The 23128-nt window shown below is 33.2% G+C and overlaps 1 protein-coding gene and 1 pseudogene across 2 annotated transcripts; one reads left to right on the top strand and one right to left on the bottom strand.

The window, feature by feature from the left end:
- Window positions 1-463: 463 nt before the first annotated feature.
- Window positions 464-6405, top strand: LOC139840606 (calcium-dependent protein kinase 29-like; annotated as a pseudogene).
- A 1270-nt stretch (window positions 6406-7675) lies between these two features.
- On the bottom strand, window positions 7676-12448 carry LOC139839932 (uncharacterized). 2 transcript variants are annotated; one of them, XM_071830147.1, is made up of 4 exons: window positions 12365-12448; window positions 12034-12084; window positions 9065-9292; window positions 7676-8131 (listed from the first exon to the last, which is right to left on the bottom strand). In XM_071830147.1, the coding sequence occupies exons 1-4, from the start codon at window positions 12379-12381 to the stop codon at window positions 7873-7875; spliced, it is 555 nt and encodes a 184-aa protein (XP_071686248.1). In that variant the 5' UTR covers window positions 12382-12448; the 3' UTR covers window positions 7676-7872. The 2 variants fall into 2 exon arrangements, with proteins under 2 accessions (XP_071686248.1, XP_071686249.1); XM_071830148.1 differs by lacking the exon at window positions 12034-12084 and having other exon boundaries at window positions 12365-12394.
- Window positions 12449-23128: the final 10680 nt, after the last annotated feature.

Here is a 23128-nt window from a genome sequence, read left to right on the forward strand (position 1 = left end):
TTTTCCTGTATAAACAAACACGTTAATTAGATACTTAAATATTAATAAATAATAAAATTAATATAATTAGTCAACATGGTATATCTCCTAACCCTTAAAAACGCCATTAATAATATATCAACACCATTAATAAGAAAACTCACTTAAGAGCATAGTCTTCGCCTTCAGATTCAGAATGGATCTCAGACTTCTCAGACTTACTGCTAAAAATTTCACAAATCACAAAACATATAATTAAATCAAGACAAAACAGAAAAAAACAACAAAAAACTTCAGATTTATTGCTAAAATAATAAATTTAATTTTAAAAAACGTCAACAACACTCAACCATTAATAAATCATTTGTAATGCATATCTATCAAACATGGTAACTGTACAAAAACGTCACTGTTTCTGTGCATGAGCATGTCACACGAGCAATAACTAAATATGTAGATAACGTACAATTAGCCGTGAAAGATTATGCATCTCAGTAACAGTATGTATGTTCATCAATAAAACTGATCACATAACAGAATAAATCAAATAGATACATGATCTTAATGTAAAAGTATCATATCATAGAAGAAGACATAGGCACATTTGGGGTAAACGGATGGGTCGAATCTGGTGAAACAGGCCCTGAAGCAATATCAAACTCGTGTCCCCTTCTCATTCATAATCAACTATATTTATATACAAACTATGCCTTAGGCATCAAGGAAACTTAATAAGGAAATAGAATCATATACCATGGACTTGTATTTATGTTCATCAAGTTAAATATGTCCTCAATAGCATCTACAAAGTACGGAGTAATATATTAATTTAGCGACATTAATTACCAAATCACAATATACATACAAAATGATATATCAAACCTAAGACAAATTTCAGTTAAACAAAGTGTGCATTTAATTAGTTAGGGTTTTAATTTGAATTACCTATGAGCTTGATGATCAAAATCATGCTCGGAATGAGGTTCAGAATCATGGACATGATGAAACTGAGAATCGGACTCGGACTCAGAATTCCTGCAAAAAAAACATGTATATTTCGTAATTATTGCTAAATTACAGATTTAAAAACAACAGCAACACAAGACGTACAACGTCGAAGAAATATCAATTACGGAAAATTGATTTTTCCGACGCCGGCATTAACGCAAATCGTCGGCGAGTTAATTGTTAACAATTAGTCAATAAAACGTCAACGACGTCAGCACAAAACGCCGGAGAGGCACGGAAACATTACGCAAGCTATTACACATTACACGAGCAATTACATAAACTATTACATTTAAAGTACGACGTCGGTAAGCAATATCGATTTTCCGACGCCGACATTAACGCAATTCATCAACAAAACGTTAACGTCAACTTACGTCAGTGATAAACGCAGGAGAGACACACACTAGTACAGTTACTTACTGGTTATCAGTATTATCCATTGCTTGCTAGGGTTTGAAATTGTTTAGAATTGTGATGTCTCAATTTCTTTTGAACGATATAGATATAGACTAGAATATATATAGATACAGATGTTAATACGGATTGTGTGGGACCGATTTTATATTTAGGCTCCGGAATATGTAGGCGTTTAAATGAACTTCGATACGGAGTAATTATAAGAATGGCTATAATTAATTAAAATAATTAATGAATTTTTTTTAATGACGACTCCAAGAGTTGTCATTTAAAATTAAATCAATGAAAAAAAGTGTAGTTCATGAGTAGTTATTTACTTATTTCCATAAAAATGTTAACTTTTGTTAATGCACAACTATATTTTACATGTTCAAAGCTCTTGATGATAACCCTTAGGATTATTATTAGAAAAATCATAACTATTAATAAGAGAAAATGAATCCCCAAACAGCTCTATCACCTTATCGTCTCCCCGAATTTCAAATTTTCACAATCCCAAACACAACCACCACCTTCAGCGGCGGCTCGACCAACTGTTCTTCCACGGGATGTTAACTTTGATGTCTTTAACACTAAGTGTCCCCTTCTCCCACCTTCCCCGCACCTTAAACCACCTTCGATTTCAACAATTAACCCTAACCCTAACTTGCCGGTTTCTAACGAAGGTGATACGATTATTATTGGACGACTAGAGAGGATCTTTCATAACATGTTCGAGGATGCTTTCCGTAAGATTAAGGCTTATTAAGGAGATTAAGTCTTGGTCCTTTCAACGGTTTTCTTTCATAAATTACGCCGATCCCACACACGCCACTGCAGCGGTTCAATCGTTGAATGGTTCCAAAGTGTTCGGTTGTCCTATTTTTGCTAGATGGCTGAAACGACGAGGTGAAGGTGATTATGCTTTTGGGCGTGGTTCTGTGACTGCTCGTACAACAATTTCTTTTGTGCACCCTAATCGAGCAATTTCCGAGTCCCTGGATCGTAACATTCTCCTGATTCGTTCGCTAACTTTAATAGAGGAAAAGGTGAGAATTTTTTTTTATTGTAAGGCTATGATTACAAATTATAGCAGATTTGGTCCCAATTGTTGAGTCCCCTACAGAATTAAGGATTTAATTATGACAAAATCACCAGCAACACTATGTTGTTTACATCTAGCATAGGTTAATTCTTTGTTACCAGCAATGATGTATGCTCGCCAGTAGTGTTAGATGTGTGCTATCTTAACAATCAACTAGATAGGTTAAGTATAATGGTTCTTCATAACCAGCATGAAGGATGAATGTTGACCCAGTAGAATATCGAAGAAGAACCAGCAGAAGATGCATAAGCAGCACAGAACACTTAGTAGATTTATACTGTTTTGAAGCATAATTGTTTCCAGTGTTGTCTACATCACAATGTTATTCAACTAACATTGAAGACTAAATTGAAAAAAAAGGACACAAGTCGGCACTTGACAAGTGACCTTACATGACAACATGGAATGCAGAGGTATAACCCATGCGCAGTTCGTGGTTATACCTAATGTCAACTCCTTGGGAACTCAACAATATATTTGTTTATTCACATAGTATGTCCGCCTAAATTAGGCAGTTCCGGATATAGCTTATAAACGAAAGATAGTCACGTGCTTTCTTACAATGATGTCTGCCAAAGTACAAGAATCCCTTTGACTAGCAGACAATAGCTTCATTACACGGTTACTAGACTTCGTATAAATAAACAACTCCACTAAAGTTTTTTTAAGTGGTGTGGGATTATAAATTGATAGTGTATGTAACTTGTATATTCTTAAGAGTTTTCTAATCTATCAAGGTGTTAATCTGTATTAGTCAGTTATCTATTCTGTTATAAGATAACTATGATTCTTTGAGATTATATCAATAAAATAAGAAGTTGAAAATTATACTTGACTATGATTTTTATAATTTGCTTAGTTATATGCTTAACAGTTTAAAACACCTTTAATTATCAAAAGAATTATATTCACCCCTTCTATAATACTTTCGTTGTTAGTTTGGGACCAACAACTGTATTGTATGAGAGCTTAAGTTTTGATAATTTCATATCTTGGATCTAAACTCTTAACATGGACAATTTTAACAACATATCCTATCTCGAGAATGGCTCTACCAATAGACCATCAAAGTTCGAAGAAAGTGACTAGGAGACATGAAGAGACAGACTGATGTTCCACCCTGAAAAAGTGATGCTAATCTTGGCAAGTACAAAGGAGTAAAAATGACTTTAGTATCATTTTTAGCATAGATGCTTATATTAATCATTGGGTTTTTTTAACACAATTATTGAATTATGTTACATTTCTTATCATTTTGTTTATACACAAAATTTACAAGGAAATAGTAGGAAGTGCATACTATGTGGCACCAGAGGTGTTCCGACGTCGTTATGGGAAGGAGATAGATGTGTGGAGTGCCGGTATTATTTTGTACATTCTTCTTAGCGGTGTCCCTCCTTTTTGGGAGGTAATTCAATCTCTAAAACTAAATGTATCCATCCTTGTTTTTGTCATAAACGTGTAGCGATCTTTCTTACAGACCGAGAAGGCCATATTCGAAGAAATATTAGATGGTAAACTCGACCTTCATAGCCCTCCATGGCCATCGATATCACATGGTGCTAAAGATTTGATCTCTAAGACGTTGACGAGAAATCCTAAGGACCGTATCACTGCAGACAAAGCTCTCGATTCGTATACACAATAATTTCTGTTACTATATGTTTTTAAGAAAATAAATAGAGGTTGATCTAGTATATATTTATGTCAACGGGTCAAATAGATCAAGTTGAAAACTCAACATGGCCAATGCTAAAAATGACACAAAATTAAATGTTTTAAGCTCATAATATTGTACCAAGTAAACATTTATAATTATGTAAATTTCTTATATACTTTTTGTTTCCAACATTTTTAGACCAATATTTGACACGTTAATTATTTTTAAACGATATACTAGTAGGGTATGTTTAGTAAAACTAGCTGGTAGTTTGTAGCTTTTTAGTGGTAGCTGGTAGCTTTTAGCTTTAGATTTTATCTGGTAGCTGGTAGCTTTTTAAGTATTTTTTGTTGTTTGGTAAAGTAGCTAAATCAGTAAAATTAAGAGTAAAATGACAAAAGTTAAAAGTTAAAAGCTAAACGCTACTACTAGTAGCTTTTAACTTTTTCTTCCTGTCTAAAAGCTTTAAACTCTTTTAACTAAACAGAGCTTTTTATTAAATAAGAGTTTTTTTTCATAAAACCTAAAAGCTAAAAGTTCTTAAAAGTTGCGTGCCAAACATGCCCTAGATGAAGAAGAGTGTTTGTTGGTCTGTTCAACCTGACCCGCTTCAACCAATTTCCCAAACTGCCCTCCCAATTACTGACATGTTTCAACAAACTACCCAGCTTACCCGCCCATTTTGCCACCTCCATAACTAAATCAAAAGAGTTGTAGTTACTATCAATTGATGAATTAAATCCACATCTCAGAACACCCATGGCTCAAAGAAGACTGTGAAGCATATAGATAGTGCGGTTTTGATTCGAATAAAGCACTTCAGATCAATGAACAAGCTAAAAAAATTCGCATCGAAGGTATCGTTTCTAGAATCAAACGTAAATTACTCTTTATCAATAAAAAATGCCTTTGCATCAACAGATTATTTCTTCAGGTTATTGCATAAAACTTAGAATCAACCGAAGATATAAAGGGCTTGAAACAAATGTTCAACAAATGGACACAGATAAAAGTGGTTCCATAACATATGAAGAACTTAAAACGGGATTATCAAAACTTGGATCAAGGCTTGCTGAGCCAGAAATATAACTCCTCATGGATGCTATAAGCTAGCTCTTAATTACATGCATATTTAGAGCCTAAATTACAGCAAGCGTCGATTTATTGGCGTCTTGACTGAAGTTTAGAGCCTAAATTGAATTTCAGGCAGGATTTAAAATCCATGAAAATTTGATTCTACCATTTTCATGGCATCTCAATTTTATTTTACTAGTTTTTTTAAAGAAAATTTCTACTTATTGGCCGGAAGCAATCTCTTTATCCGTTGAATAGATAGAGGAATTCTACTTTTGAGAGTGTTTCACTCTGGGTGGAGAAATGATTTGTTTTTATTCTCGGATAGGAGAAGGATTGTCTACATCTCACCTCCTCCATACACCACTCATGTACTATTGGGTTTTGTTGTTGTTTGACTTTTTAGGTCAACGGTCCATTTTCATAATTATTACGTTTACCAGGATCGTGTTGACAAAAATGGAACAATCGACTACATCGAGTTTATCACTGCAACAATGCATTGACACAAACTTGATAGGGAAGAAAATTTGTACAGAGCATTCCAATTTTTCGACAAAGATAATAGCGGGTGGGTTTGTTTACACATATCTTATTTGGTAATATCTTGTATTTATATAGTAATTATTTTGGTTGACATAAGTTCTTTTATAGGTTTATCACAAGAGATGAACTGAAACATTCTATGACTGAATATGGAATGGGAGATGAAGTAACCATTGATGAAGTGCTTGATGATGTAGATACAAATAAGGTTAGCAATAATAAAAAAACTCAATAAATCAAAACTTAATGATAAGTATCTAACAGGAGACAAAAGTGTTGTTATTTCAACCCAATACGATCTGTTTTAGTGTTTTACCCATCTTTAAACTAACCTACTTCGACACACTACCCTACACACCCAAGCTACATATGTTGCCACCTCTGTTATTATGTAGCTTATGATTACTGTATTAACCATCATAATGACGAAATTTGCATATAGTCCATCTCTTTTTCTATTTGTATTTACCTATAGTCTATAGTATAATCGATTTAGGTAATCTTATATGTGGATTATTTGTACCTTGGTTAAATGCAGGATGGGAAGATCAATTATGAAGAGTTTGTAACAATGATGAGGAAGGGAACACTGGAAACAGGTGAACACGTCAAAATACAACAACTTGGCTTCTAGTGTTATTTTTATCAACTTCAACGCTTCTGGGGTGAAGTATTTATGGTGTGATAGATAATAAATAAATAAACCATGGGTAAAAAAAAGAATAATAATTAGTTACCCATTTGTGCTTTGTGTGTATAAATATGTGTGGGCATGATCTTTGCTTGAATTTGATGGTTAATTTTTGTAGTTTTAATCTTATTGTCTTATAACAACAACAACAACAAAACCCAATACCACATAAGTGGTGTATAGGGGAGGTGAGATGTAGACAATCATTCCCCTATTCGAGAATAAAGACAAGTCATTTCTCCACTCAGAGTGAAAACACTCTCAAAAATAGAGAAAATCATCCCTCTCTCTATTCGACGAATAGAGAGATTGCTTCCGAGTGGACCTCCGGCCAATAAGTAGGAAATTTTTTAAAAAATAAAATAAAATAAAATTGAGACGCCATGAAAATGGTAAAATCAAATTTTCATGGGTTTTAAATCCTGCCTGAAATTTACTTTAGGTTCTAAGAGTCAGTCAAGTCGCCAATAAATCGACGCTTGTTGTCGACTCAATAACTAGAGCCGTATATTGTCTTATAACGAGCATATAAATTTTTACAGTTGGCCAATGAGGCCTTGCTTCATTGGTATCCATGTTTCATGGATTCGAGAGTGACTCAAGTTCGAGTCTAACAACTAACAACTAATCTTGCCTTTCAAAAAAAAAAAAATAAATAAATTTTTACAGTTGTCTTATAGAGAGCAAATAAAATTGATATTTAAAAGTTCTAACTTGAGTCATTCCAAGTGCCTACAAAAGAACTCATTTTAAAGGAAACTTATTTACTATTTCACTTGTATTGTTAACGTTATAATTAACTTTGTTTTGTAGTTCCAAAACGATAATGCCTGGTGTCATGCAGATGGTTTTAGGTTTTCACTCGAAGGAAAATTCCGGGGATGTTGATAGGTTGGATTCTAGTTTTAACATTGATGATTTTTGGGTAGTTATAACCAAAAAAACTACTAATATGTTTTAACAGTTCTTAGAAACACTTCCAATTCCATCAATCAAAGACACGGTCCGAACAAAAGCAAACGGTGTTTCTTGTTTGTTTTCGTATTTTCAGATTTTCCAAATAAGTGGCTCTAATAACTAAGAAACAGTCGTTTCTCCTGCGATCATTCTAAATAACCTAACTTAGGGAAATCTAAGCGGAGCCAAAGTTTTTTTGCCTTAAAAATGCACATTTTCAAAGAAAAACAGCATATAGGCTCAATGAATTCATGAGGGTTGTCAATGGACCACATCAAATAAAAATCATAATAATTAGTGCTCTCTAAAGTTATCTTTAGTTACAAAAATATATTACTATAAAAATGAGACACCGAAATAATAAGATGTACAATACATAAACTTAACGTACTTTGATGTAAAGCTTCATATTCTAATAAACTTCATCTATAAGGCGATAACCATCCTCAGCAATCATAACCCTTGCTTGCTTAGACGACCCTTTTTCAACATATCAAATCGAGACTTAATTCCATCAAATACATCATCAGGGAATGTAATTTCAGATACCACAATATAATGGCAAACCCCGACACAGATCACACAACAATCATGGATGAAAAACATCAGCTTGACAAAGAAAGGTGAATCTGCACTAAAACGAGAACGGGACACGTACACAAGACTACCACAAGCAAGAAACACTAAGATATTCACCATCGTAATAATGTTCCTGTAATAAAGATCGTTAAAATAAGAGTTAAGTTTGTTGAAAGATAACAACTGGTTATAACACACTAAACAATTCCAATGATAAAAATAAAATAAAAAATTATAATAAATAAATCGACAAAAAATAAAATGAAGCAATTTTCTGGTATCTTATTATTATAACTAGAAACAAACGTCAGAATTGGAATAGAAAAGAGAAAAGATATTACTTGTGCTTCTACTTTTAAACCGAAAATAAATAACGTGTGGAACCTCAGCCCTAGAATTAAAAAGAAAGGTAGAGAAAAATGTTTCATGGTAAGAGAAAGTCATCGCTCTCTCTATTTGAAAATAGACGAAAATAGAGAGACATGCGGTAATACACTCACGATTCCCCTGGAATATTACTAAGTCAAGGAAGCAGTTTTTTATGGGTTCTATTTGTAGCAATTTAGTACGGAGTAAGGAAAATGTTTTGTATTGCATGAAGATATGATGTTCGGTTGCATGTCTCATGTCCACAACGTCAGCACAACATCTAGTCATGCACATCCCATGTTCTCAGTTCATACATCCACGTTATGTAGGTACATGTGCATGAACTATATTTCTATTAGTGAATATATATCAGTAGTTAGTAGTAGTGTAGTAGTTATCGTGTTAGCAATAACCGTATAATTAGCATTATAAATATGTCGTCTTTGTTTAAAGGAAAATATAAATGAAAAGTATTGGTTAATAGCCAAAGTCTCTCTTCTTAGTCTAGTTTTCTTGGAGATTAGCCATCTCGAATCGGCTTCTATCATCGGAGTTAACGGTCAACTCGAATAGACCGTATCATACGGTTTCCAAAAAAGACCTCCGGCAAAAGTAACATAACAAGTTTATCACTCTGTGCCTAATTAAGTAAACTGTCATGTGCAAATTTAAAACCGACAAGTTTGAGTGGGCTTACTTGCTCAAAAGGGCACTTGCTTTGGACTGGGACTTCTGTTGGGCCTGAGCCAGAACTTGGGCCTGAGCCAGGACTTGAGCCCGAGCCTCAATGTGGGCCTGTACCTCTGTTATAGCTTTTATCATGGCTTGAGTTTGAGCTCTGGATTCGGCCAACAACTCAACCAAGAATTGATCCAGGGCTTCGGCTTGGGCTTGTCTGGGGGCTAGGAATTCTGACACAAGTTCCCTGCATAAAACATAAATATATCAACATTCAAATTCACATTCATATTACTATAATAAAAATCAAGACGCTTCCTGTTCAACACCATTATATGTATATATAGTGAACTAATCGAGAGGGAAGCACTTTTTGGGGGGAGGGGAAGAGATTTTTTTATTCGTTTTTTTGAATTTTTATCATATTAAATATGAACATTTAAAAAAGACATTTTGTGATAAATGTTATTATTTTGGTGAAAAAATGCTCAAAGAAATAACTGATAACATGCATCATGAGTAATGTTATTCTTCGAGCATTTTTTAGGTTTTAAAAATTAGGATTTAGAATTTGGGTTTAGAAAATTAGGGGTTAAAAAAGCGAAAAAACGAAAAGAAGTGCTTCCCTCGATGTTTGTGGAAATTTTTTTTTTTAAAAAAAAACGAATTTTTTTTTATTACTTCCCACTTCCCCTAATATATATATAGGGACAGGATCAATGGGGAAGTAACCAATCGGGGGAAGCGGGGGGAAGCAAAAAAAAAAAAATTTCCGTTTTTTTTGGAATTTTTTTTTCCGGCATCAAGATCACACGAAAATATGAACATTTAGAAGAGACACTTCGTGATGAATGTTATTATTTAGGCGGGAAAATGATCGACAAAAATAACATTCAAGATAATATTGTTCGTGAAGAATATGAACGTTTTTTTTCATGTTTTGTGAAGTAAAATTTAGCCCGATTTAGAGTTTAGGATTTAGGGTTTAGGGTTTGGTGTTTTGGGTTTATTCCATAAACCCAAAACACCAAACCCTAAACCCTAAACCGTTCGTGTTAAAAACTCAATCTAAATCCTAAATCTAAACCCTAAACCCTAAATTTCTAAACCCTAATATCTAAACCCTATAAACCCTAATATCTAAACCCCAATAGCTAAAACCTCAACATATGCTCGAAAAACACGATAATTGTTATATATTACTTCTTCGAGCGTTTTCCCGCCAAAATAAAAACATTTATCACAAAGTGTCTCTACTAAATGTTCATATTTTCATCCCATCTATAATGTTCGTGAACAAGGTTTTTTCAAAAAACGAAAAAAAAAAAAAAGTTTTTGCTTCCCCCCGATTGGTATATATATATATATATATATATATATATATATATATATATATATATATATATATATATATATATATATATATATATATATATATATATATATCAACACAATTAACAATTAAAATATCAAGACGCCATTCGGAAACAGAAAAACGCCATTAATAATTAATTGTATTGTATATGATAACTGTATTACATGGTATTGTACCGAAATTATGCTTTGCAAATTGGGGAGTATGTCTACGCTATGACATCAATGACCAACATAGCATATCTTATGGAGAGATTAAGCATGTCTGGTATAATTCTAAATAAAATGCATTGTGATGCAACATAAGTATTCTAATACTTAGAGAAGCCATGGATTATGACTTAATTCGCAATGATAATCCTTAAGTATTTTAAGGATTTAGTGATTCAACTATCGATCAAGAAATGTATCCACAAGTTGTTGGATTTTACACTTGGTGTGGATTAAATATTTTTTATCTAAGAAACAATGTAATGGAGTTTGTACATTGAAATATGATAATGCATATAAATTATCGAACATCGGTAAGTCCTGAAATTAGACTTAGATGTCGACTAATCAATCAATTCATAATAAGCGTACATGGGCTTCTTATGATAGAGTAAGATTTTAGTGAATCCTTTAGATTAAGGTTTACTAAGGAAATCGATTGAAGTCGAAAGAGATGAGATTAAAAGGTCCATTTATCCATAATTATGTAATTTATCATCCTAAGTATGTGTTTAGACCTACAAGATGAGCTAGGTTGAAGTATATGTTCTTAATGGTTCTTTTGAAAACTTGCAAATATTGGTGCAAAAATTAAAAGAATCACCTAAATGAGTATGAAGTTTTGCCGCTTCAAAGAAGTTTGGCTTGGCTTCCTATATACTCACGGACGAATATAAACGTGTGGCTTGTAATAGCGTCAAGTTTGAACAATATAGTATTGTAAGAAACTATTGGGTATGTTACCTTCTCGTATTCTAATGGGTTGAAGTTCTTAGAACCCCCCTTTTCTCGAATACTAGAAACGTGTAATATACTAAAATGGAAATTCAATTTTTGTAATATTTTCATTTACGCATAAGTTTATGAGATTGTTCAAGTCAATTAGGAAATCAAAGAATTTTAAATGAGGGGAACTATTAGTGATTTTAGTGTCATCAGCCATTTTGTGTGACCGTGATTTACTAGTGACAAATGGATTTCGGTCAAGATTTATTAGAAAATTATGAAAGTGTGGAGTGCACGTTTATTTAAGCTAACTATAGTTAATGAACTGAAAGGATAAGTTTGTTAGTTGGTCTCATGAAATGGTACAACTTTACATGAAATGGCGTAACTTTACCATGAAAAATGGTGCAACCATTCATGGTATCATTTCAACAAAAAATGTGACCATTCATGAACACCTTTCTGCCAAAAGGTTTAGCCTTTCATACTCTATACACAGAGAGAGTATTTGCCTCAAATTCAAATGATGAAAATATGAACAAATCATAAACATAAACTCTTCGTTGTTGACTCCAAATTATAATTGCCTACAATGAAGTTGTAAGATTTTGTGTATACGAACACTACTAATATAATTTATCAAAATATAAGAAAAACGTCATTGATAATCTGACTTACTCAATGTCTTGGCCTTTAGATTGATGTTCAGAATGGGCTATATGTATGTCACTGCAAATAAATAAATCAAGACAAAATAGAAAAAATAACAAAACATGTTTTTTCAAATTTTTTCCTTAAAAACAAATTAAATGTCAGATAACGTCAAGGAGAGTTCAGATTTTCCGAAGTCGGCAAGGTATCTCGATTTTTCCGACGTCGACGTACCGTTGCCGACATTTAAGCAATACATCATCCATATGTATAATGATCGACGCAGGAGAGGCACCGACATATTACATACACTATTAATTTAAGCAATACATCATCCATATGTGATTAAATTACTTACCTGTGTGGTGTCGCCATTGCTATTGCTAGGGTTTAGAGATGCGTAGAATGTGTATTAAGAATTTTTTTTTTTTTTTTTTGGCTGTAAATGTGTGGTGTAAATAATTTGTAACGTCTGGTGTACTTTGAGTTGAGCAGAGCCTGTTCCTTGCGGGCTAAATGCATTCGATGTAAACCCATTGGGCCTGTTTTGGTGATTAATAAACAGACTTTAAAAATTGCGTATTAAGGGTTGATCGTGTATATGGATCAAGTGATCTAAATATAATTCATAACTCAATAACCATATCCGTTGAATTAAACGAGTTAACGAGTATTCATTAGATGTTAATATTTTTTTAACTATATTCTATCATGAAATGCTAACATTATAGTAATTATTTTTACAAATACATTTGTAACGTAACTTAACAAAACTATACGTAAAAACATGTAACCGTTGTCATCAAATAAGCAAAATTATATTAAAATTGTAAGTAAATATATACTCACTTGGTTCTAAATCTATAGTCCATTATTCAATTTTGGGATGTTCCAATTAATTGTTCACTTTCATAAATTGATAAAAATAATGTGATAAAAGTCTTTCGTACCCCTACTTTATTCATGTAAGACAAAAAGATGAGTAAAAGGTAAGGTTATGACTGGAAAGTAACAAAAAAGTACATGTGATTGATATTTTTTCTTGAACTGTATATTTTTTGTCTAAGGTCAATATATTTGGAATGGAGGAAGTATTTATTAACTAATATTACGTGTAATCTCTAAGATTATTAATTAGTCGTATATGTTTTGAGCTACTTTGAATTGTTATTATATCTAATTAAGATTAATGTTGCGTACCGATTTGCTAGATGTGGATATTGATAATAATAATAAAAAACTCAAATAACATCATATATGTAAAATTTATGAAGTTAATTATATTTACATAGTTGATGTGGCTATGTAGTCTTTGGAGTGATCAATGATAGTGTTGATGTGGCTAGCATCCTCCCCACCACTATAAATCTTTGTGTTTGTATTTTTTAACATTCGTTGTACATTAAAATCATTTTTAACGCTGCGTGCTGGAGGGATATTATCTTCAACATGCCTCGAGCACACCATTAACGCGGAGTGCTGGAGGGTTCAACGGTGCGACGTGCTGGAGCCAAGGTTGGAGAATTCGGATATCATGGAGATCTCGTTTGGACTTTTTAGGGAGATCTCGACATCTCGGAATAATCTCTGGGAAATCTCCGACGTTGACTTACATTGACTTTATAGTTTTTTTTTAATAAAAATATACATAAAAACATAAATATATGTATATTTATATACGTTTTTACGAGATTTTACAAAAATATCCGAGAAATGAGCGAGAAAATCTTAGAAATTACGAATTTCACAAGAAAATCTTACAAATTAGCAAGAAAATTCGAGAAATCGTGGCTTTGACTAAGTTTGATCACGTTGACCGAGAAATCTCGGGAGATGATGTAGCGACCCAACCCGTTATCCAACCGATCAAGCAAATTTATTTATTTTTTATAGCAGTGGGGTGCGCGGCGCGCAACCCCCTATGTGCGCGGCGCGCACAAGGCCTGACAGCCCGCTGTCCAAAATTTCTAATTTTCCTTTAAAGATCTCCCACTTCCCGACACATCTAGATGAAACGCTTTTTACAACACATTATAATAAGTAAAACTAACATGTTTCAATAATAAAACAAGTTTTACGACACCGGGCCCACATCGTCCCGAATTACGAGTTTCGTACAAAATACAAGTTTCGACCAAATTAGTTTAAATTCCAAACGACACTAAAGCATGATGTTTGGGGGTTAAACTACTCAAATCTTGGTCAAAATTCAAAAGCTAATGAAACAACCCAACCCGTATTAATACCGGCCCATAAATTTTTTCCCCTTTTAATATACATTAAATAACATTTAGGTCCCATTACACAATTTCCGAAACGTAATTTTATCAAAGTAAGTTCAACGAACTTAAAAACGTACAACAATAATTTAAACTTCTTAATACAATAATACGTTAGTTAAATCATAAACCGGTTATAGTCATTATGACCCGACTAGTTACTTTTACACAAAACCGAGCATGGTGATTGGGACTATGCTACCCAATCCTAATCGAGACCAAGAACAAGATCTTCTAAAGCAACCTAGCCAAGATCTCTAATCCCCACGCTTACCCGAGCCGCCATCACGCGAACCTATAAAAATATCAACAACGAGAGGGTAAGCTAATGCTTAGTGAATGTAAAGATATTATACACATACATATGCATAAAATGGCTACACATCACCAAGCATCAAAATAAACACATACCGGCTCCACATGGTAAACAAACAACAAAAGAGCACATACACAAAGTAGCTACACGCTGCGTAATCACCAAGCTAATGCCACAAGATTAGCTACAACACAACAATAAGTATATACGCGTATACAATAAATATAATCAACAACAACAATAAGGTTAACCCCTTAACCCAATCCACATAAAGGTTGGCCGAACTACCCGGACCTTAGTGAATTTGCACTACCCGAGATTCACTTCCTTCACCACTTCAACAACCAAGGTTGGCCGAACTACCCGAGCCTTAGTGAATTCCCACAACCTGAAATTCACCACCTCATCACCAAGATGACCGAACTACCCGAGTTATCATGAATCCGCACTAACCGAGATTCATCTCCTCAACAACAATTGCTAGCAAAACCCATTGCCAAATGGTTTATCCAATACGCTAGCCAATCACAACACCAAGGGTAGAAACCCAAAACGCATAAGCATATCACATAAACCCGAAGCACAAGAGGAGTCCATTCTTCCATACCAACATAGAGTAAACCTAAGCAAGGGTCACTCTACACACACGCACTCATTTTACACATACACATGTGCATAGTAAATTTACACTCACCTTAAACGCCTCGATGAAGTGCAATCCAATCCCGCAACTCGCCAATGGAACTTACCTATTCCATTTATCACATAAACATCAATACAAACTCGTTTGGACTCTCGACCCGCCCAAATGAACAACAAGTGCAAATCACACCCTTTTACACTTTAACGCTACACGAAGGTCCGAAACCAACAAGACCAATTCACGCGTTCCCGAAATACCTAAAAGTACCAACTTTAGCAATCGAACTCCTTTTAACTCGCTTGTTGCCAAAAAACCCGTTTTGACCCTTAAAAGTCAAAATCTCACCATTTACAAGTTTTGACACCGAAACATATTTAACTGGGGTTTATACTTCAACTTACTTCATTTTAAGTTTATAAACCTTATTAAATCGACAATCGGGTCACAATCAACACCAAACCCTAATTTTGACTCTATTCAAAATTAGTCAACCATATGAACCCTAAAGGCTTCCAATACCTCAAAAATCACTAAACACTAGTGATTACACTCATTTTCAATTCTTACAAGTTTACACCTGCTCACCAAACCCAAAACCCGCCAACATCAACAATAAACCCGAATCTTGGTGTTAACCTTCCATTAACAACTAATGGGGTTCCATTTATGAACATACAATCAAAATCCCCTAACTTAGATGATGAACACGAAAACAAAATTCGGAGTTAGAGCTTACCACTTGTATCACCTTGTAGCTAAGAACGAGGAGAACAAAGTTGCCTCTTACGCTTTCGATCGAATCCCGCTTCTTCATTTCCAAAAATCCCTTTGAATGATTTGGAGTGTTTGAGTTTTGAGAGAAAATGAAGAAGAAAAGAAAAAAGAAATGAATAAAATGAGATGGGTGGATGGGATTTAAGATCCCAAATCTGGCACACATGAGAAATGACCAAAATGCCCCTAAACACCCTTAAAATTACAAAATTCGGAATCAGCTCACCAGGAGCGCCGCGCCGCGGCCTCTTTTCCTCGCGCCGCGACTTACAACATAGTCTAGTATCCTGTTTACATGCCTTCTGAATCTGAAACCCTTGTAATGTCGCGCCGCGACCAATCCCTCCGCACCGCGACAATGAACGTGTTTTGACCATTTTTCTTGTATAAACACCCTTCCACTCGTACACGCTTCGTTCTCTTCATTTATGCAACGTACATGCCCATTTAAACACTTAAAATATGCCTCGGACAATCCACGTACCCTATATCCATACATGTAACACACACACACACACACACACATATATATATATATATACACACACACACACACACACATATATATATATATATATATATATATATATATATATATATATATATATATATATATATATATATATATATACATATATATACCTTTATTAACTTCGTGTCTGGGACAAAAGTTTTGGGGTGTTATAACTCTCCCCCACTTAAATTCGATCACGTCCTCGTGATCCTAATCAATTAACTGATCGGACCCGCACTCTATGGTCCCCAACAAACGTTTCAATCTGACTCCCACCACATTTCTAATTAACCCAAATATTAATTCATTAACTAAATACACACCTGCACTCATTCCGAGCCGCGCAATACCCGCACATCCGAAGTTGTGACGACTCGGAAATTTCCGACCAAATTTAAACTTAATCTTTATATAATTCTGACTTGATAAGCAATGAATTTTAATAAATCTTGAACCTTCGAAAAGAGTTTTACACAAGCTTTTGGTCACCCTTTTATTCCGACGATTCACGAACGTCATAACTTGATTTAATTGTTTAATTGTTTAATTATTGTGTATATATATGGATTTATATATATTTAACTTGAAAATATGATAATTAAATATCTCATTAAGTATATTAACAAAGTATTATATATATATTTTTATACTACTAATTTAAAGAGTTTTCAAACAATATATATATTACTATTTAAACGACGTAATTAACTTATGTTAAAATGTATTTACATATAATGTATTACGAGTGTAAATACATCCTTACAAGTATTGAATACACTTTGTAATATACCAATACATATAAAGGATAGCTATACTCGTATTTCCGTTCAATTTCCTCAAAGAATTCTACTCGCATTCATACGGTATTTTTACCCGTATTATACACAGCTTCTAGAAGTATTTACTATTAGTATATACCAATAGAATTCTGCAATTATTTGTGTAATATGTCATCCATGACCTAATCAATTTAATATGTCATGCATGACTTAATACAATTTAACTTATCTTAGATATTTTTACTAAAAGCCAAAATTATAAGCTTATAAATAAGGACCATTTTAACTCATTTTTACTTCACATTTTCTTAAACTAAAAACACACACTTGAATGCTCTCATATCATACTTTAATCTCAACAACTTTCCTCTTCATAATCAAGGTAAAATACTTCTCAAAATCCTTATTCAATTCCTTGTATAGTTGCTATCTTATTATACTTATAAAACTTGTAAAAACTAGAACTTGTTTTGGTGAACACCAAGCTTGTTTGAAAAACTAATCTAATCTTTCTAACTTAACTCTAATAACACTTATTTATATGTATTATGATGTTATATTAAGTTAATATAAGAACTTATAACTTGTACATATGAAGAACACCTTGAAACTTAACATATATCCTTTAATCTCCATTCGGTAAAAAGCGGGCTGTTTTGGGTTGGGAATTAAAAACCTATCTTAGACTTTGAGTTCGAGGCTAAGACTTTGGAAATTTGTTAATAAATGTAAATAAGACTTCCAGTATTTTTTTCATGATTTTAGACAAAGTGGAAGTATTTTATCAAAAATCCTATATTGGGTGGATGCCGAGAGTTTTCCAAATCTGTCCACCGACACAAAAAGAGGGTAAAGCTCTAAAAATTACTACTTGGGATGAAATTTTCGAACTGGTTACTTCTTAATTAATCCATAGCTATTTGATTCACTTTAAACAGAGTTGTAATGAATATTTGGCGAGCAAAACAAAATCTGCTAAAATTAACGTTTTATGGACGAAATTTATATTATAAAAACTATATTAACCATATCCTTGTTAACTTTTCCTATATCCTATATATATTTGGACATGTTATCAGTAGTATAACAAAATATTATAATCTTGGTTAATTCTGTGATTGTATATATGTATAATAATATTCTTAGTACGTCCTAACACAATAAGTATACAATACGTTTTGATAAATCCTAAGACAATACGTACACAATACGTCTTAGTTAATTCTAAGATAATATGTATATAATACGTCTCTGGGTTGATGCAAAGACAATACGTATACAATATGTCGTGGGGTAATTCTAAGATTATATATATATGTATATATATATATATATATATATATATATATATATATATATATATATATATATATATATATATACCGATTATTGGACTGTTGGACTTTTCGGACTATTTTGGACTACTAACAAAGGACTAACAACAATAGACTACTAATATAAAATGTTAAAAATTATTATATAAGTATTCTATGAACTTGCTTTATTTTATTCATATGTCGTATTATTATCTGAATCGTTATTATTGTTATAGGTTCGTGAATCCAAGGACGACGGTCATATTTTTAATAAGTTGAAAACTTATTATTAATATACTTTTACTACTGTGAGTATATAGTCTCATTTTTAAACTCTAAAAATATTTTGGGATGAGAATACATGCATTTTATATTTTACGCTATGGACACAAGTACTTAAAATATATTCTACGTTGAGTTGTACCACCTTGCATATCTTCCCTAATAGCTTGGTAACTAATATTTACATGTTGTAAGAACATGTAAGCGCGAATCCTATTGATAGATTTATCGGGTTTGACAACCCCAACCGGGCTAGTCGCTCTAGTATCGTAAACGGTTGCATAGTACTTCGTTTTTACTACACTTGGTACAGTGTAGGGAGATTTCATAATAAAGGGAATATGTCATGTTAATGGTTACGTATGGTTACCGAAGCACTCAACAACTTATAGAATACTTTTATACAGTTGTGAGTGTACATATATTTATAACTATGAAATCTTGTGGTCTATATTTATATCGATGCCAAACCTATATATCTCACCAACCTTTGTGTTGACTGTTTAAGCATGTTTATTCTCAGGTCCTTAAGAAAGTCTTCCGCTGTTGCATTATCTGAGCAAGCTGTGCATGGAGTCTCATGCTTTTGTTTAAATGAAATGTTGCATTCAATAAAACCTTTGTCATGTATTATATTCGACTGTTATGTCACGTGTGTAGTATTTAGAAACTGATGTATTATGGGGATCATTTCTTAAATAATCACCCACTTGTTTAAAACATGCATTATATATAATAATAGTGTGCTTTTTATGAAACGAATGCAATATTTTCTAAAACGTATCATATAGAGGTCAAATAACTCGCTATGGGATCAATGAATAACTTACCACGTTTATAATAATATGGACGAGTCGTTTCAGTTGGTATCAGAGCGGTGGTCTTAGCGAACCATGTCTTGCATTAGTGTGTCTAACGGATAGTTATTAAGATGCATTAGTGAGTCTGGACTTCGACCTTAACTGCATGTCAAAAGTTTTGCTTATCATTTCTAGTCGGAAATCACCTGCTTATCACCCTTAGAAAATTACATGCTTATCATTCTTAGTCTAGACACAGCTTACTACATTGATTGCATAAATAATGTATAGACAAAGTTCATATTTTAGCGTATATGCTAATTCATATCTTAGCGTATCTGTTACTGTAAACTTTGCCTAACATATTCCGTAAATTCCTCCGTAATCTATGAAATCTTTTGCTCTATATATATAGATATTCTATGTAATTAGAATACCATCCGATAGCCAGAAATCATTTCATATCGAAAAATTCTTTATTCAATCGTACGAAATGGAACTCTCCACTAGTTCAAGTCCCTCGAATTCTGATATGGAATTTCACTCGAGCTCCGAAAGCAGTGTGACCGGAATGGATCAACCAATTAGCCATAATCTATTTTGGATGAATTGGGGATGGGTTAGTAGTCTACTTAATCATTGGAGACAAGAAGAAGGTGATCCCTTCCATCCACCACATTGCCCTCTTGGTGAAGAACATGAGGCACTTACCGGCGAACCCGTTCGTAACACCATTTTCTCTCTCCTTTCCAGGATATGTCGCAACGAGTATAATATTACTAATATTATTGAGGCTATCCGACCTTTACTCTGTATCTTGCATGGTGAATTATTTACTGTCATAAAAAGCAAAACTTCATTAGCAAGTGCATCCTACATCATTTCATTCCCTTTATAAAGCTCTTGACCTCTCTTTTTATTCAAGAAACTTTAAACATCTTCTTTCACAATACAAAACAAAACAAATTCTCATCATCTATACTCACATCAAACCACTACCAGCACCAGCAGCAGCAGTACCAACAACATCACAAGCCTCGACATCGCAAGCCGCATTACGAGCATCAACATCATACACACCGCAGGCACTGAGGGATACCAACAATAATGAGTGATGAAGTATTAATTCATTATTTCATTTACGTTGAAGAAATATTCCGCGACGATTATGTAATCTCTAAAGTTTTAGGGATTATTCATTTCTAGTTCCAACCGTAAATCAAATGAGATTAATATAATATTAACTCATTAAATCCATATTACATCTGAAGAAAATATACATACATATATTTTCATAAAGACTGTAATAAAAATTCTTTTGTACAAAATATTACTTGTGAAATTTTATTTTAACGGGTAGGTAATACCCGAGAAATACTTAAGTTCACATTAACATGTTACACTGTACATTTTCAATGATGTTTCGACAATCGTTAATTATACTCTCTCCTTTCATAGCAATATACATCATTTCACAAAATTCAAGACAACCATTTTCCATACCAATTCAATTACATATTCTAATTTTGACAGATCAAAATCCAAGTCAAGATTTAAGAAGTGCCATCAATCTTAAATTCCTACATCCTTCAAAATCATACTTTAAATTCAAACTATACTAGAACATCACTTTCATTCACAGAACTCATAAAGATATTTGTATCATTCAAGATTCACGACGAATTCATTATACGGATATTAACGATGACAACCTGCATCTAAACCCTTCAAAATTCTTGAAAACATCTCAACTAAGGAACAATCGAGAGAATGAACCATTCACACGATACATACGAAGAATATATGCATATAGATATGCATTCGGAGGATACTTGAACCTAAGCAAAGGTTCAACACGTATCCGTGTCAGATCCTTTAGCATTATTATTACCCAAAATAACTTTACAATCCCTTTTCAAAATAGCGAATTTTATCACAGCTCCAAAAAGACAACTTCGACTTTTCATCCGGAGTAGCCTTATTATAACCTTGATATATACGTTGTCTTTTCGCCATCGTTACTGGAGAACCTTTTATATTCCACCACATTAGTAGTAAGCTTACCAGCAACTTTATTGCTCTTTGACTTAAATCTCTCTGAAAGATCACTATAAAACCTTGTCATGTACCCATCTACATCTTGTAACAATAATTGTCATACCAAACCCCAGGAAGCACCAATAATTATTCTTGAATCTCACATCATTTCTGCATATACATATAACGTTATTTCCTGGAATTATAATTCTGAAATCAAGATTAGCACTTCAGCCTACGAATCAGTACTATGAAGTTTTGAAAAAGTTGAATGAAGCAGCAAAAACTGCAGACAAAGGTAACAGTCAAAAGTTGATGATAAAGAATATTGTGTTAGCAAAGCACAGAAAAAGAGAAGGTTTGGAACTGGAAAACGGATTGAGCAAACCCTGAAGAAGGCTGTGGAAAAATCACAAGGACTAAATCTGCCTTCAAAGAATCCAAATGATTCAGTGTCTGCTGAAGTCTTTAGCGAATACCTTGCTCCTTGCTCTAAACCCTTGTGGACAATATTCTTCATCATCCTCTGATCTTAGATATTCCAAGATATCATCGTATCTTTCATTATAAAAATCCTCCATATTTCTGAAGATATTTTCATAACTATTCTTATATGAAATAATTCATCTTTTCGCACTATCTATGTTACATCATAAAAAAACTATTTTAGTTTCTAAATTCTGGAACCTTCGAGTTTAAAATATGAATGTTTTGAAGTAGTGTTAGGAACTGAAGCATGAGTTAGTATAATATAATGACGCTTGATCAATGTGATTATATTACAGTAAGTCATGCTGAGTTTCTAAATGGAACGTAATGATTCACAGACCATAACGTCATCATGTGCCATTTTACATGACTCTTACATTCAATCTAATCTCTAAACATATCAAGAACATATTCTATTGATAGTTCTATCTTTTGGATTCTGGTAATTTCACAAGTCAAATTGTGCTATTACAATTTCTCTCTTAGAACATTAGCTATGTTCATTCCGAATTTCATATCTATGAATTCTAGACCATTATTCGCTTGACTTGAAGTTGGGAAAAGAAGACGGAAGCATGAAACTCCAAAATATAAGGAAAAATATAAGCACGAAGACAATGCAGAAATTACAAACCGTGTATATCGATGCGTATAGCAATATAAAGACACGGGAAAACTAAGAACACTATAAACCCAAGAGCAGAGTAGAAATTAACGGATTCCTCCGGTGGAAGATGAAAAATAAGAATGACAGATGTGATAGTCAAGAATATATCAAGAATTAAAACTGGATGTAGCATATTGACGAATGTTTTAGAAGTACGAAGAAAGGAAGAAAGTATAAAAAATGGGAGATGTGGAAATAAGGAAACGTAGGAGGTTGATTTATAGTA

The sequence above is a fragment of the Rutidosis leptorrhynchoides genome, chromosome 4 (genome assembly GCF_046630445.1).
Source record: "Rutidosis leptorrhynchoides isolate AG116_Rl617_1_P2 chromosome 4, CSIRO_AGI_Rlap_v1, whole genome shotgun sequence".
Lineage (NCBI taxonomy): Eukaryota > Viridiplantae > Streptophyta > Magnoliopsida > Asterales > Asteraceae > Rutidosis > Rutidosis leptorrhynchoides.

Excerpts from the sequence above, each read along its gene's own strand:
- LOC139839932 (XM_071830147.1), bottom strand. Across the intron at positions 9,293-12,033 it reads TCTAAAGGCCAAGACATTGA|GGAACTTGTGTCAGAATTCC; the intron begins GTAAGTCAGATT and ends TGTTTTATGCAG. Across the intron at positions 8,132-9,064 it reads GCAAGTGCCCTTTTGAGCAA|GAACATTATTACGATGGTGA; the intron begins GTAAGCCCACTC and ends TCTTTATTACAG.